Source organism: Thunnus maccoyii, chromosome 24 (assembly GCF_910596095.1).
Source record: "Thunnus maccoyii chromosome 24, fThuMac1.1, whole genome shotgun sequence".
In the NCBI taxonomy this organism is placed as follows: Eukaryota; Metazoa; Chordata; class Actinopteri; order Scombriformes; family Scombridae; genus Thunnus; species Thunnus maccoyii.
The window spans coordinates 5,137,813-5,155,660 of record NC_056556.1 but is presented as its reverse complement, the minus strand read 5'-3'; the positions used below and the strand labels follow the sequence as shown (position 1 = coordinate 5,155,660).

The 17,848-nt window shown below is 36.2% G+C and overlaps 1 protein-coding gene and 1 long non-coding RNA gene across 20 annotated transcripts in view; both read left to right on the top strand.

Annotated features, from left to right (window-relative positions):
• The window catches only part of LOC121892294, a 343,857-nt gene that overhangs the window by 245,386 nt on the left and 80,623 nt on the right, over nt 1–17,848 (top strand). For 16 of the 19 annotated variants that reach the window (XM_042405250.1, XM_042405255.1, XM_042405271.1 and 13 more), the window contains one exon: nt 6,896–7,045. In XM_042405250.1, the coding sequence (XP_042261184.1) occupies nt 6,896–7,045 (150 nt within the window). Of the gene's footprint in view, nt 1–337; nt 673–3,191; nt 3,294–3,815; nt 3,966–4,689; nt 4,816–4,907; nt 5,069–5,300; nt 5,389–6,895; nt 7,046–17,848 lie in introns of those variants that run through there. The other 3 variants (XM_042405268.1, XM_042405262.1, XM_042405267.1) reach the window with 3 other exon arrangements.
• LOC121892298 lies at nt 13,500–16,391 on the top strand. Its single transcript, XR_006094371.1, has 3 exons — nt 13,500–13,948; nt 14,764–14,987; nt 15,814–16,391. It is a non-coding gene; the product is annotated as an uncharacterized LOC121892298 (long non-coding RNA).

Genomic DNA, 17,848 nt, shown 5'->3' with positions numbered 1-17,848 from the left:
TTAAATGTTAACGACTTGCCATAGCAGACTATAGTGTAACACCTGCTGCGGGTCACTAAATGTGACAGAATATAGTGTCATGACCCGGCTTTTAGGACATGACAAATAAAGGGAAATACCAACGGATGTACCCAAAATCAATCATTTATCTGGAACACCTCCTCTATTCCCTCATATTTCCTGGTGACATTTGCTTTTACTTTTAGGCTACTTTATCTGACATCGTGACGCAGATTCTTTTCTCCATCTAAAGGTAATGTAACCGACAGTTTCCAATGTTTTACACATTAATGGCTCTTTGTTCATGTTGTTATTATTAACTACTCTTAGATTAGTTCTTCTACAAACAGCAGAAATCTGTCGTTTGGTTGTTAAAAGTGTCGTTTGGATTTAAAAGTGAACTCTCAACTAACGGCTGTAACATTTTCCGCCATTTTGCAGTTGAGTTTGAGTGTGTGGAGTAACGTTAACAGTTGAAGTAAACTGATCGTCAGTAGTTCAGCACAGTGTTTTTATTACTGTGTCCCAACACTTTTCAGGTTTTCCTGCCTGAATCAGCCTGTGGAGGAGGCGGAGATAAGCCGCTGCTCTCCCCGCTGTCTGAGACCCTAAATACGGCTCCGCCCAGCCGGACAGCCGCTGGAGAACAGCTTTGACTTCATGTGTCTACAGGTGAATATAGACCTGTTTATATTTATACTACAGGACTGATGTGGAGACAGAGGGGGAGATTTAACCTGTTAATTTATTTTCATGTTTTCACGTCGTTAAATATTAGAGAGATAGAAAAAACATTTGGTCAAAATCACAGATGGAAACCGCTGACCTCTCTCTCCTCTCAGGACAAGGACACAATTTAACAGATGTGTGTTAAAATAGTCCAAATGGAGCCCAAATGAACATTGAAACATGTTTTTCTTGCTGTAATCATTCCTCCTGTTCATACTGACCATTAGAAGATCCCTTCATAATGCATTTACAATGGAAGTGAATCCACAGTCCTCCTTCTGTGCAAAAATGTATTTAAATGTTTATCTGACGCTAATATGAAGCTTCAGCGTCCAAATGAGTCAAATCAAGTAGATATCTTTCAACATTACAGTCTTTTTAGTGCCAAAGTTCCTCTTTTTGTTACTATTCTTCCACCACAGCTCAACAGGGAAACACTGTCAGAGGAAACACAAAGAGGGAATTTTTAGCTAAAAAGACTGTAAATGTGTCAGATATCCACTTGATATGACTAACTCAGACTGCTGAAGACTCATATAAGCTTCACATCAACTTTTAAATGCAGTTTTGCACAAAATGACTCCGTCACTTATGCTACTTTATGCTCCACTACATTTTACTCCAGTCCATTTATTTGATTGATTGATTTTTTTATTGTAGTTAGTTTACAGATTGTGATTTTACATTTTGAAAAAATCATATTTATAAAATCCAATGCAGTGTTAAAGATCAAACCAGTGCTCCTCAACCTGTTTGGCTTGTGACCCCTGTGACCAAAAAGCAGCATCTAGTTGGGACCTCTTTACTTTTCAGATGGTTTCATTTATAGAATTGCTAGTGGGTCCAGAGAGGTAAAATTATACAATATTTCACTGAAAAGCAAATATGAAGCTAGAAAAAACAAATAAACACAGCAGCAGAACATTTAGTTTTTCTCTTTTCTTTCCTTTCTGACCCTTTGGGGGGTCTGAATCCTACAGGTTGGGAACCACTGGACTAAACACCAGCTACTTCATTTAAAAAAAAAAATTATTATGTATTAATTTAATCCAAAAAGTAATTCTTCCATTGTTTCTTTTTTAAGATGTGTGTGTTGTGTCTGGTTGACATGTTTTGCTCCTAGTTATGGAGGTTTTATATGGAGGGTTTTAAGGGCTGAAACTAAATATATAAATACATAAATAATTATATAATGCTTAAATAAATAAAATAAATAAATATTATTTCATAATAATTGTCACCATAAATAAATGAATCACAAATTAAATGAGACATTAAATATAAGTTGAATTTATGTTTATTTATTTATTTAAATTATTATTATTATATAATTATTTATTCACACTTTTATTTATCTATTTATAATCTAATTTCATCATTTATATATACTTTTAATTATCCATTGCGTAACTTGCTGCAGCTAAACAAATAAATGTGTCAACTTCATCCATCAAAAGTCAGGGGGCGGGTTAAAGACTCTGATTGGTGAATGAACAGTATTACAGACCAGCAGGATCTGAGATCCTGAATACAGCTTCATTCATTTCTGTGTCAGTCGGGTCAATATCATTCCAATTCATTCAGTGAAGCCGTCAATCTGATCTAATAAAGCACAAGAACTGTAATTTGCCTCCATCTGTTCAGCTACAGCCGACATATCTACTATTGTAACACACAAGATTTAATTTAAATCTGCACCAGGTGCTGCCATCTTGAATTAGGCAAAAGCAGCAGATTGAAGTTCAACCACCAATCACAGGGCAGAGTCCGACCCCCTGACTGCTGATGGATGAAGATGACACATTTATTTATTTCACTGCAGCAAGTTACAAGTTATGGATAAGTGGAAGTATATATACAGAAAGAAAGAAAGAAAGTTATAAATAGATAAATAACATTTATATATTTAATGTCTGATTTAATTTGTGATTTATTTGTGGTGATAATTAAGCACTGAATTACACAATTATTTATCTATTCATTTATTTAAGCATTTTGTTGTTATAATTATATATTTACTCATATATTTAAGAATTTAGTCATACAATTATTTATGTATTTATATATTTATTTTTGGCCCTTAAAACCCTCCATATCAAAATAGCAGAAGGAAATGTTTTTATTGATTTATTTCTTTTGTTTCACTCTTCCTGTATGTTTGTGTTTTAGAGGCAACAGTAAATCAACAGTTCTGTCTTAAGGAAACTGATCTTCTCTCTTTATGACACTAACTTACAGAGTGACTGAAACATTTAATGAAATATAAATAAAATGACAGCTGCTCAGTCAGAAGTTCGTCATGTATGTGAACCACTTCTTGTTGTTCTGCTGCTTTTACTTCCTCCTTCACTCTCAGCTACAGCTGTCAACAGAAGCCTTTCCTACTTTTTAACTTTCTGAATACATTTATAAATCTATATATACTTTAAAAAATGTTTTTATATGTTTTTAAATATCAACAGAATCACCGTGAATTTATGTGTCTTTCTTCTATTGAAGCCCAACTGAGAACAAGAAGATGTTGCTGCTTTACTTTCTATTATGGACCGCAGTGGCAGCCAACAGTAAGTTTTGGATAATTTAAATTATTTTAACTGTTATAATTTTTTAACTGACATGTTGAGAAAATTATAATATCATGTTATATTTCTGTGCATTGCTTGTGTTATATTTTTTGGGTTCAATTTTAATTTTGTGACGACACCCTCAGGTTAGATAGAGTCTAGTTTCTGTTTACTACATGTACACATTTACATGAACTGTAACAACAGAAATGTATGTTTGAACAAACACTTATATTTGCTAAAAAAACAATATCATAGGGTGTTAAATGTTAAATATTGCTATAAATTATAAACGAGGGCTTTAAATAAAGTTTTACTGCTTTTTATTTTGAGTATTTCTATTTTATTCTACTTTATGCTCCACTATATTTTAGAGGTAAATATTGTACTTTGTACTTAACTTTTTACTTAGTTTTTACTAAAAACTAGAGCAGGACACACTTGATTAAAGAAAAAATACATTTCAGTGATTAAACAGAGAAATTTGCATTCACATGTATTTTGTTTTATTTTATTTTGCAGGAGAACCACTCTACAAGGAAATAGGTGACAAAGCTGTTCTCACACCAGACTCTGTAGTGAATCCCATCACCAGTATAGAGTGGAAACATGGACCTGATCTTGCCATGGAGTGGTATGGAGGCGAGACTTTCTCCTACCGACACTTCAAAGGTACCACTTTAATCTAAATCAAGCTGTTTGGTAGCCAGAGATCAATGATTTTATACATAAGTTTGAAGATTTTGACAAATAGTTGAACAAATTTAGGTTGAGATTTTGGTTTAAATTAGGGGTCTTAATATTTTCTGTTGTAAATTAATTATATTTTAAGGAGTTCTTATACAGTATTTAATAGGTTTATCCCAGATTTTGGCTATATTAATGGATTATATTATAATAGAGGGATTTTGAATGTGTTTTCTGCATGAATTGAGTTTTTTAAAGGAGTATAACCCATTAAACTTGACAAATAAATACTGACCCTGATTTTTCACCTTTAGTAAAGTATTGAGGCCCTTTAAAGGTATACTGCTAAATAAGGTTCACTTTCATGTGTTTTGGTAAAAAAGCCCTTAAATTGTGCAAATTATCCCCAAATATCTGAATATGTTGCAATCCAAATATTTATTCATTCATTATCCCTGTAAAACCCAATTAAATACCTTAATTACATAATTATCAATGGGGAAATGAATGGAATTAGGGTTATAAATAAGGGATTCACTTGCTTTTTCTGTGGGAAATCAAAACTAGACTTTTTTGTATGAAAATCAGCTTTTCTACAAACATTTTTAGTGTTTTAAAGTTTTTTTAAATAAGTGACTCTAGCTGACAACATACTGTAAGATGACTAAAAATCCCTGTTTAGAAGCTAAACTTGTGCATTTTTTTGCAGATCGTAGTATGCTGAACAGTTCAACTGGAGCGCTGACGATCACAGGACTGACTCCAGACGACAGCGGCAACTACACAGTAGAGATCAACAACAAAGTCACCAGCAAGACTGAACTCCTGGTTATCTGTAAGTGGAGGAATTGTGTATGAAGTTTGTCTTAGTTTATCAAAACGGCCCTAAATTCAAAGGAAATGTCTTTTTGTTTTGTTTTCTATCAGCTCCTGTCTCTAAACCCACCCTCTCCTTATGGTGTGAACCTGAGATGACCTACTGTGTCCTCACCTGTAATGGTAACACCACAGACGCTGAACTGGTCACCTACAGGTGGACTTCAGGTGATATAACGTGGTCTTCAACCAAGGAACACAATATAACAAAGGTAAACACAGGATAATGATGTTTGTGTGTCTCATCAGTAAGAGATAAATCATGTTGCAAGAATAAACCAGAATCTAGTCTTTAAATTGATTCACATATTCAGGCATCAGTTGGTGACCAGCTTATTGTTGATAATCTGGACAAACTGTAAAAAGACAAAGTGAGCTCCTCAAAAAATCTGTATGTTTGGTTTATGAACTTTCAGCTAATATTGTTTTTCTCCCAATTTTTAGGAAGACAATGATCTGTGGTTCAGCTGTGCATTGAAAAACCCAGTCAGCTTCATCAGCAGTGAAATAGTCTTCAACCCCTTCATGGAAAGTGAGTTATCACACCAACAAATATCTGCTGTAACACATTTAATGTATTAATGCATCTTACTGTTTTTCCTAAACATGACAATGTACAATGTACACATTTACATGAACTGTGGAACCAGGAAATGTATATTTGAAGTCTATCATAACTGTGAATATTTGGCTGTGAACAGTTTTATAAATCTGGTTTAAGGAATAATGATGTGATGAGGGGTCATAAGGTATTTGTAAAGAGGTTTTAAAGGGATATTTGTCCCCTAAATTAGAAATAGACTAGAATCAGTGATGAAAATTACCCGAGGCACTTGGGTAACACTTCAAGTCCCCCTATTTAGCATTAATAAAATGTATATGAACATTTATAAACATTTAATAAATGTTTATAACACACTATAATGTAGTTGTAAGTATATATTAAAAGGACGGATTCACATTTCAAGTCTGTCTTAAAATAACAGTCAGGAGCCCAAATGAACATGTAAACATGTTTTTCTTGCTGTAATTATTCCTCCTGTTCATACTGACCATTAGAAGATCCCTTCATAATGCACTTACAATGGAAGTGATGGAGGACAAAATCCACAGTCCTCCTTCAGTGCAAAAATGTATTTAAAAGTTTATCTGAAGCTAATATGAAGCTTCAGCGTCCAAATGAGTCAAATCAAGTAGATATCTTTCAACGTTACAGTCTTTTTAGTGCCAAAGTTCCTCTTTTTGTTACTATACTTCCACCACAGCTCAACAGGGAAACACTGTCTGAGGAAACACAAAGAGGGAATTTTTAGCTAAAAAGACTGTAAATGTGTCAGATATCCACTTGATATGACTAATTCAGACTGCTGAAGCCTCATATAAGCTTCACATCAACTTTTAAATGACTGTGTGGACACACTGTGGATTTTGGCCTCCATCACTTACACTGAAAGCACATTTGAAGGATCTTTTAATATCCAGTATGAACAGGAGGAATGATTACAGCGAGGAAAACCTCTTTCACTGTTCATATGGACACCTGACTGTTGTTTTAAGACACACTCGAAAAACTGTTAACCTGTCCTTTAAGTGTTCATAAATGTACAGTATTTGTCAGCAATTATAACTTCTCCTATGAAGACATATTTTATATTATTATAACTGTTTTACTAAATTGTCTTTATCTGATTACAGTTATGGATCCCACATGAGGAGTTACAATCATTGACAAATACATTAACAAACACTTCGATTTGCTAAAAAACAACATTATAGTGTGTTAAATGTTAAATACTGCTGTAAATGCTAAACAGGAGGCTTTAAGTAAAGTTTTACTGCTTGTTATTTTGAGTATTTCTATTTTATGTTACTTTATGCTCCACTACATTTTAGAGGAAAATATTGTCCTTTGTACTTTACTTTTTACTTAGTTTTTACTAAAACTAGAGCAGGACACACTTGATTAAAGAAAAAATACATTTCAGTAATTAAACAGAGAAATTTGCATTCACTTGTATTTAATTTATTTTATTTTGCAGAAGAACCACTCTACGGGAAAATAGGTGACAAAGCTGTTCTCACACCAGACTCTGTAGTGAATCTCATCACCAGTATAGAGTGGAAACATGGACCTGATCTTGCCATGGAGTGGTATGGAGGCGAGACTTTCTCCTACCGACACTTCAAAGGTACCACTTTAATCTAAATCACGCTGTTTGGTAGCCAGAGATCAATGATTTTATACATTAGTTTGAAGTTTTTGATACATTTAGGTTGAGATTTTGGTTTAAATTAGTAGTCCAAATATTTTCTGTTGTAAATTAATTATTTTTAAGGAATTCGTTTACAGTATTTAATAGGTTTATCCCAGATTTTGGCTAAATGAATGGATTATATTATAAAAGAGGGGTTTTGATGTACTTTCTGCATGGATTGAGTTCTTTTTAAGAAGTATAAGACATTAAGTTTGACAAATACAATTACTGTAATGTAATCCTTGAATTTTCACCTTTAAATTAAAATATTAAGACCCATTAAAGGTGTACTGTTAAATAAGATATCACTTTCATATGTTTTGGTCAAAATAATCCCCAAATATCTGAATATGTTGCAATCTATAGATTAATTCATTCATTATCCCTGTGAAACCCAATTAAATACCTTAATTACATAATAATCAATGGGTAAATGAATAGAATTAGGGTTACTAGTGCAGTGCCTGTTCAAAATGTGCATGTTCAGAACAGGCTGATTTCTCAATACCAAGACAGAGTTGTTCCTGTCCCCTAAACCCCTCTCATACAGACTATCGGTGAATGCTACAGTTTACCGATGCTCCCTATGCCTCACACGCAGGCTGTCAGTAGTTGCTATAATTTACTCATGTTCCCTAAACGCCTCACATGCAGCCTATTGGTAGACGCTACAATTTACTGATGCTCCCTAAACACCTCAGATGCAGAATATCTGGAGACTGAAGTTGATCAGATGAACTGTAGTAATCATTCAAAACGTGCCTGAGACATCCTGCACTATGTCCTGAACATACATACAAAGTTCCCGCGTGTGAGGAACAGGAATAGAACTTAACTCTCTAAACTTTCTCAATTCATTCTCTGGTAGTTCTTATCACTACTGATGTAATCCCACCTCAGACCACAATGTGGGTTGCAAAGGCAGAGTGGCGCTGTCTGTTTTTCTGCTCATTGAATCCATGTGAAGAAGAAGAACGTTGTTTATGAGGTATTTTTATATATTTCTGAACGTGCCTGAGACATTGAGCACTAAGTCTTAAATGTACATGCCAAGATTCGTTCACAGTAATGTTGCACAGGTCAATAGTTGAGCTCAAGTCTCTTAAACATTTTCAAGTCATTAACACCATGGATGTAATCCCACCTCCGACCACAATGTGGGTTGCAATAGCAGAGTGGCATGGAATGTACATGCAAAGTTTCATTCACAGTAATGTTACACAGTTCAATAGTAGAGCTTAAGGGTCCTATCTTATGCCCGGTGCAAAGCAGCACCAAACGCGACGCTTGTGTCTTTGCTAGTTGTCATTTTCCCGTCCAGTTCTGACGTTGTTTTAACAGCAAATGCACTTGTGCCCATCTGAGCGCCCATGGGCGTGTTGGTCCTAAAATAAGGTGTGGTCAGGTGCATTGGCCAACAAAAACCTAGTCTGAAGTCAATGGTGCAGTGTTTCACTGTTATTTTAAGTGTTATCAGGATAGTAAATATGCGCCTACAGGCGGGTGCACAATGTGTACTCTGCTTGTTACACACATGGATGCGCAGCAGCGCACAAACATGCCAAAGATATTATTATTATTGTTATCATGTGTATTTTAAAAAATACACGTGATACTGGCTAGTCAGAATATTGATCAGAATTAGCTAATCACAGTAATGAGGGATGAAATTGTCTAATTGTTTGAATAAATCGTGGCAATACATGGAGGTATTTAAACAGATCTGTCAGGTTGAAGGTGTCTGTCAAGACCCAGCAAACAGATATCAACAACAGATCAAACACAGATTGACTTTCCTGCTTCATCAATACATGATGACATGAGGAACACATGAGGAAATAAATGAGGTGAAAACAATGATTAAACTAAAGAAGGAAATAAATCTGGACAGCTTCTAGCTGCTGCCAGCAGCAGGATCAGAACCTTGGAGAGTTGATCAAGTCCTGATAACTGTGTATGATGATTTTTTACATGATTAAAATGATTTAATTTCTGAACAATATTTAACAAATATTCTTTAACATTTTTGAGATTACAGTGATCAGGTTTCCAAACTTTCAGCAGTTAAAACCCTGCTGATTTTATTTGTTACTCCATGACTGAACACGGTCACAGGAGGGTCCAGGAGCAGCAGGGCTCAGTGTGCTCGTTATGAATCGTGCGCTTTCACTTCACGCACAAGCAGATTCGTTTCCTCTGCAGAGAAGCGCTCATTCTTACTATTTAACAAATGCGCCATTATAATAGCAATCCGCCAAGCTGCAAGTGCACCAGGCTATTAAAGGGAATCGGAGATGACACTCTGATTGGTTTATTGCATGTTACACCCAAAACACATCCATGATTAATTAGGAGACTAAGTACAACCCTAAATGCACCTGTGCCATGTGCTTCAGACTGTGTGCTCTTAAATGTTTTCAAGTCATTATCACTACTGATGTAATGCCACCTCTGACCACAATGTGGTTTGCAATGGCAGAGTGGTGCTGTCCGCATTTCCGCTCGTTGACTCCATTGGCAGAAGAAGAAGCAGATCAACGTTATCAGTATTATTTATGAGGTATTTTTATATATTTCTCGCGAAGGACAAACCCACATACATACAGACAGACATACAGACAGACAGAGATTTCTTGCTTTATATATAGAGAAAAAAAGGGATTCGCTTGCTTTTTCTGTGGGAAATCAAAAAGACTTTTTATGTATTAAAATCAGCTGTTCTACAAACTTTTTTAGTGTTTTAAAGTGCATATTTCTCCAGCTGCCCACTCTTAAGTGACCAACACTGGAAATAAGTGGCTCTAGCTGACAACATGCTGTAAGACGACTAAAAATCTCTGTTTAGAAGCTAAACCTGTGCATTTTTGCAGCTCGTGGCTCGCTGGACACTTCAAATGGAGCGCTGACGATCACAGGACTGACTCCAGACGACAGCGGCAACTACACAGTAGAGATCAACAACAAAGTCACCAGCAAGACTGAACTCCTGGTTATCTGTAAGTGGAGGAATTGTGTGTGAAGTTTGTCTTAGTTTATCAAAACGCCCTAAATTCAAAGGAAATGTCTTTTTGTTTTGTTTTCTATCAGCTCCTGTCTCTAAACCCACCGTCTCCTTATGTTGTGAACCTGAGATGACCTACTGTGTCCTCACCTGTAATGGCAACACCACAGGCGCTGGACCAGTCACCTATAACTGGCCATCAGATGACACAACGTTGTCTTCAACCAAGGAGCACAAAATAACAATGGTATGCACAGGATAATGATGTTTGTGTGTCTCATCAGTAACAGATAAATCATGTTGAAAGAATAAACCAGAATCTAGTTTTTAAATTGATTCACATATTCAGGCATCAGTTGGTGACCAGCTGAGGCAGAATCCAGGCTGTGCAGTTTAGGATATTTAGATAGTTTAGAATATTTCTGAAATTAGCTTTAACTATATCTGGTATATTAAATATGTTTTGCATTGTCCCTGGCAAATAAACAATATATAATTAAATAAACTGAACAGCAACATGAACAAACCTGCAGAAAATAAAGATTTCAGATCATGGAAAGGGCCAGACTTGTCTCTGTAAAGTCATAAAAAGTGACAACAAGAGCTGCATTTGGATACAAGGTTGGACATTTTTATTTTTATCCAATTAACAGGCAACTGTTGAGATGATCTAATATTTTATATAAATGTTGCAGTTTCACAAAGCATTCAAAGATATTTTGTTACAAGTTTAAACCTTCAGTGTTCAGACATTTCTAAAACTCTGAATATCTCCACATGTGTCATGGCAAATAGTAATAAAGCATCACATTAATTAATTTGTAAATTTATTCATTAATTCCTGTGTTTATTGTACAATTAGATATTAATAAATTAAATGATTTATTACTATTTTTGTGACACTTTTGGTCCTCTATACACCAGGTGTGGCTAATACAGTGTTTTTGTATCTCTTTTGTTTCCCATACAATCTTGCATGTGATAAAAATGTGATATTAGAAAACTTGACAGGTTTCTCTGTTAATTACTTTTATCTATTTGTGATACAAAGAAAAAAATCAAAAGGATGTTAGAGATTGCCCAAATAAGGTTTTAGTATTCTACCAAATCATACTAGTATACTATAATTTATACTGGATAATTCAGTCTTGCAGATGTGCTAAATAGTGGATTACAGCATATATAGTGAAAAGCTGATGACTAAGTAGCAAAATCACTGTGTTGTCTCTGATGTTATTGTTGGTAATCTGGACATACTTTAAAAAGACAAAGTGAGCTCCTTAAAAGATCTGTATGTTTGGATTATGAGCTTTCAGCTAATATTGTCTTTCTCTTAATTTCTAGAAAGACAAGGAGCCGTGGTTCAGCTGTGCATTGAAAAACCCAGTCAGCTTCAACAGCAGTGAAATAGTCTTTAACCCCTTTATAAGTGAGTTATCACGCCAACAAATATCTGCTGTAACACATTTAATGTATTAATGCATCTTAATGTTTAGGAAAAACATGACAATGTGCTCAATGCCCTCATAGGAGTTACAAAACATGTTCTAACAGGCATTAAATGACTAAATGATGAGAGTAAGAGCAACTGATTCTTTTTTCTTGAACCTTTCTTTTAACTTTGTAACATTTTAACAGAGAGGCCAGCAAGTCTTGTAGTTGTGCAAGAAACATCCACCTAGGACACAACATCCACTGGGCCTCCAGAAACCAGTAATGAAACTGGTAAGTGAAATGTTTTAATATCCGACAGGTTTGACGTCCAAAGCCAAGAGAGTTGGATTTCACCTGTTGAAAGCACCAATTATATTCCCCACAGTAACTGCATTTATGTTCTTTCTGTACTAGCTTTATCTCTGGGGAACACCCCCAACGCCTGGGAGTGATGTCCAAATAAGGAAATGTGTGTCATGAAGCAGGTGGATGTGACTCCCTGCGTTGAGACCTGCTGATACACTTAACAGGGGAGCAGAGGAAAGAGACTGAGATAGTGTTGTTACTGACTTCCGTGCTGGTATTTCACGTTTTTTTGTTTTTTTTCCCGAAATAATTTAAAAAAATATTTTCACAGAATAAATGTTCATAAAAAACCCACTATTTGTACTTTGCCAAATAAGGTATTTTTATTCGGGCACAACCCTAGTTGTTACATGTTGCTGCTGCTGCTGCTGCTAATGATGATGATGTCAGCACTTGTGTTTTGTTTCTCCTTATAAAGTGTCTGTCTTTGCTTTCTATGGGCCTTACTATTCTTTATCTGCCCACCAGAGGTCCCCACAGTCACACACTTTGTGGATCTTGGCGTATTGTTTCTATGAACTGCTGCACTTTTTCCTTTGAAATCTGCTCTATGTGCACTTTCTAGTTTTCTAATAAAAACCTGATTCCACTTCCCTGTTTTAGACGTGACAATCACTGTGAATCATCATCATTATTATCTCCCTTATGTGGAGAGTTTAGTATGTGGATGGTTTTACAAAGCTAAATCCAAAACTACAAATAATCCATAGTTACTATCATTTCAAGTTTGGCTTCATGGCCAAAAAAGGCACATTTTCTACACATTTCACTACATGTGTAAAGTTTGCTCCTCTCCCTTTTAACCAGGCTCTGGTTGCCAACATTAACAGTGATGGACAATTTCAGTTAATCATTTAATCATCAATTTACACAGTTTCAGAGTATTTTGTTCTTCACCAGGGCTTGACATGAAGGCTTGTCTGCTTTGACCAGGACAAGTGGATTTTATAGGGCAAATGGAAGAGAAATTTACTTGCCCCACTGGACAAGTTAAGTAAAAAACAAACAAACAAAAAAAAAAAACATGTCTTCATATTAGTGCAGTGTTCCCTGCTGAAAAAACAGCATAGACCAGCTTAAATTGGTTGCTGGTTTTAGCTGTTCTTAGCTTTTGTTAGGCTGGTTTAGTTGGTTTACCAGCCTGGACAAGCTGGTGAGGCGGGTCTTGCTGGTCTGTCAGCATAGTTGGTCAGTTTGGTATGGCTGGTCACCCAGTCAAGCTAAGCTGGTGTCTGCTGGTCAAGCTGATTGGCAAGCTGGCTGGCTGGACTGACCAGCAAAGCCCAGCTGGTAAGCTGGTTAAGCTGGTTAAGATCATTGGATCTTTTATGTATAAACTCATATATTGAGTTTTCCCCTCAAACCTATAACTGAGTGAATTCATAATGACCTATAGACCTGGTTTGTTCTGTTCTTTCTCTCAATAAAAGATTTTTTAAAATTACATTTATTTATTATACTTTCAGTAAAATGTAATTAATCAATTAAAAATAATTATTTTAAATTAAATAAATCAATCAATAAATAACAAAGTAAATGAATAAACAAATACATTTAAATTAGCTAAATTAAGCAATCAATAATAAATTCATATAATCAAACAATTTAACAGTTTACAATAATTAAGGTTGCATATTCCATAGTTTATGTGCAGGAACTGTGGTTTTGATTTACCAATACAGTGGTAATGTTATTTAACAAGGCAATACACTGTGGCTGTGGCTCAGTGTGATGCATCATCAAAAAACAATACAATATATGAAACGCTACAGGGCTTTTCATTTGAAGCGAGGGCTTTTCATTTGAACCTGATACAGAAGTGGCATTTGGCCGACCAATTGTGTAACGCCATCACTCAGTCACGTGGCATTTGGTCGACCAATGGTGTAACTCGGGCCGGCCCCGCTGTTGCCAGGCAGAAAATCATCTCTGTGTTTAGGACATGCGTAGTGCGATATCTAGTGACGACGGTTGGCGGGCTTCTACTTTATTCAACGACAGCAAATTCACGCCACTAACCGCCGACTGCTGCTGCGGTAAGTAACTTATACCTGCCTATAATGTGAAGTTCTTTTAATAAACCGTCCTATACATACAATATCGATGTATTGTTTTTATAAAGAAGGTAAGATCACATGCAGACTGATCTAGAGCTAGATATGACCCTCGAGGATTATGGCCATTTACAGTTTACTAACGTTAATTTGAACTCAGCTGTGTTCAGTGAATATTTTAGCTAGCTAGTACAAATTAACCTAGCTGATAAACTATTCTCTTCCCTCAAAGAGGATCACATTAGCCGTAAAATGACTTAGAATATAAATCCTCCTCACCAGATTGAGTCCATTGGCAGAGACATCAAAGACACCCTTGATGACCTTAAGAGACTGTTGACATGCAGACAGTCTATTAAAAGTAATAAAATCATTTACATTTACCAGTTTCAGAAAGGAAGAAATTTCAAGGTACAACTGTGGGACATTTAATCTGTAAATTCTCTAAAATGATACAGTGAAAATGCTTGATTTTAGGTTAGTGTGTAGTCAGTGTTGTCCTGAACTCAAACATATCAGCCATTGCAGCCATTCTTGCAACCCAAAATGAAAGAATAAAGTAATGTCCCTCATAATTTAGTGACGTGTTCATTTATAAGGGAGACATATATGTTTTCTGTATATGTCGTGGATGTATAATATACTCTGTGTATTGTATTTGATGTGTTCGAGTAGAATAAAGATGTCAGAGCCTCTCTTCAGATAAGAGTTTCATACTGCAAAACTTGTCTTTGGAAAGTGAGACATCTGACAGAATAAAGTCGCTGACTCTCCGTTTCAATGCATTTACCATAAAGGTGAGAATACGTGTGCACTCCAAACTAGGGGCAGGTACCTGAGAACAGGCTGATTAGCAGGATGAGACACATCTGGGTCCAGTGAGCCCCATGTATAAAGCTGGAGAAGCTGCCAGTTCAGAGCACATGGAAAAGGCAGGAGAAAACATCAGAGCGATCCAGTCTGAAGACCAACAAGAAGTTACTGTTCTCCACAGACCAGGAGTCTGAACAGGTGCTTGCAGGTACTTTGTTGAGCCCCCACAAGCTTTTGAAATGCTAGCTTAGTTTTTGATAGGCTACATCAAAGTAAAGTAGTTTGGATGTAATGAATTGAATTCTGGCCTCTGTAAAGGATTTTCTGCTCTCTCGTCATATTGTCAAATATTTTATGGTTCAATTCACTAATTAAATGTTGTTTAATCTCAAAGTATCACGTTAGCCAGTCTCCATATACATACAAAGAGAGAAACATTGAATTTGTATATATGTGGATACATACAGAGACTAATTATTGTTTAATTGAATTTAATTAACATGTCAAGATGGCTGCCAGCAGGTACTGAGATACAACACACTACAAACAATTAACGAATCTTGAAAGAATTCCAACAACAAAAAAGCTTTGTCAACTACAAGTGCAAAAAAAGAGAAATGTCAAAGAAACAAACTGCACAAACAATCCACCACTGAAGACATTAATTGATTCTCTAGATCTGTATCAAAGAACAAAGGACTATGAAGGTATATGAGGATTTCTAAAACAGAGACAAATGTCCAGGGAGTGTGATTCCCTGCAGGTTTACGCATCTGAAGATCTGACTACACGGAGCATAAAATGTATGATTCTGAATATGTTGATCTGGAGAGTTGTGTTTAATTCTATCGATGACACTTGTAAATAGTACATCCCCAAACCACCCCACCCCAAGACTTTATACAAACACTGTTCACCAAAACCATGATAGGTTTTATACACGATGATAACATCATGAAAACTGTTAACAACATGAAGAATATATGAAAATAATGTTAATAAAAAATAAAGCTGACTATATTTCTTTATCTCAGGAGTGGGGACAGCTTATGGTTCGGTGTCACCACTGAGAGCCAAGAGCTGTATTCCCTCTTCATGAGGCACAGTCCCACAGTCTCACAGAGGCCAAGTGGTCCCAGCTGGAGGGGAAGCACAGGATGGTCAGCCTGACTGATGCCGAGGTGATGAAGAGTGAAATTAGCTTCTTTTTTTGCAGCTGCAGTGCAGTATTAAGTTGCCCTAAGGAGGTGTCATTTCTGTGTGGGGTTCTCTAGATTGGTGAATGCCTACATGTGTCATAGTAGTAATAAAGTATAATAAGGTTGTCTGATGTGACTGCTGTTAGTTATTGGTTTGATTAATGATTTACAGTCTAATAATGTGTGTTGTATTGATTACTAACGGTGGCTGATCAGGCTAATATTGTACTCAGTTTCTATGCATGTTTTTAAACTACTTTCCCAATTAAACTTTATGTGCTTGATGGTGTTATTAATGACTCCTGATGAGACTTGAAACCTAGCCATCCGGCCATCCGCCGTTTAAAGTCAGTTGCACTCCTACTATAGTAATTACAGCAGCATAGTCAAAGCTGATAAAGTGCCTTAAGGCTACCGTAATTACTGCAGTAGCAGGGCAACTAAACTGTCCAATTTTGTTAACTTGCTAACTTTCGTTGATTTGGTCATTTTCCTGGATTTTTGTGCTTCTACTATGGTTAAGTAGTCTACATAGTTAAATGGTTTCTTTATTCGTCTGTTTTAATTGCGTTTATTGTTGATATAGGACCAGGACCCTGCACGGCATGTTTTTATTTTGAAAATTGACCGGATGCTCAATGCTGTTTCTGTGTCTGACTTCCTGTCCTGCTCAGGGACCCTTCAGAAACGAGGCACACCCGCGCCCGGTGGAAATAGGGTTAAAAGTGAATTCCCAACTAACGGTTGTAACATTTTCCGCCATTTTGAGGTTGAGTTTGAATGTGTGGAGTAACGTGAACAGCTGAAGTAAACTGATCGTCAAGTGTCCCAACACTTTTCAGGTTTTCCTGCCTGAATCAGCCTGTGGAGGAGTCGGAGATGAGCCGCTGCTCTCCCCGCTGTCTGAGACCCTAAATGCGGCTCCGCTCGGCCGGACAGCCGCTGGAGAACAGCTTTGACTTCATGTATCTACAGGTGAATATAGACCTGTTTATATTTATACTACAGGACTCATGTGGAGACAGAGGGGGAGATTTAACCTGTTAATTTATTTTAGTGTTTTCACGTCGTCAAATATTAGAGAGATAGAAAAAACATTTAGTCAAAATCACAGATGGAAACCGCTGACCTCTCTCTCCTCTCAGGACAAGGACACAATTTTACAGATGTGTATTAAAATAGTCAGGAGCCCAAATAAACAGTGAAACCTATTTTTCTTGCTGTAATTATTCCTCCTGTTCATACTGACCATTAGAAGATCCCTTCATAATGCACTTACAATGGAAGTGATGGGGGACAAAATCCACAGTCCTCCTTCTGTCCAAAAATGTATTTAAAAGTTTATCTGAAGCTAATATGAAGCTTCAGCGTCCAAATGAGTCAAATCAAGTAGATATCTTTCAAAGTTACAGTCTTTTTAGTGCCAAAGTCCCTCTTTTTGTTACTATTCTTCCACCACAGCTCAACAGGGAAACACTGTCTGAGGAAACACAAAGAGGGAATTTTTAGCTAAAAAGACTGTAAATGTGTCAGATATCCACTTGATATGACTAACTCAGACTGCTGAAGCCTCATATAAGCTTCACATCAACTTTTAAATGACTGTTTGGACACACTGTGGATTTTGGCCTCCATCACTTGTGTTACTTTATGCTTCACTACATTTTAGAGGAAAATATGCATTTTTTACTCCATTCTATTCATTTGACATATATACATATTGTAGTTAGTTTACAGATTGTGATTTTACATTTTGAAAAAAATCATACATATAAAATCCAATGCAGTGTTAAAGATCAAACCAGTGCTCCTCAACCTGTTTGGCTTGTGACCCCTGTGACCAAAAAGCAGCATCTAGTTGGGACCTCTT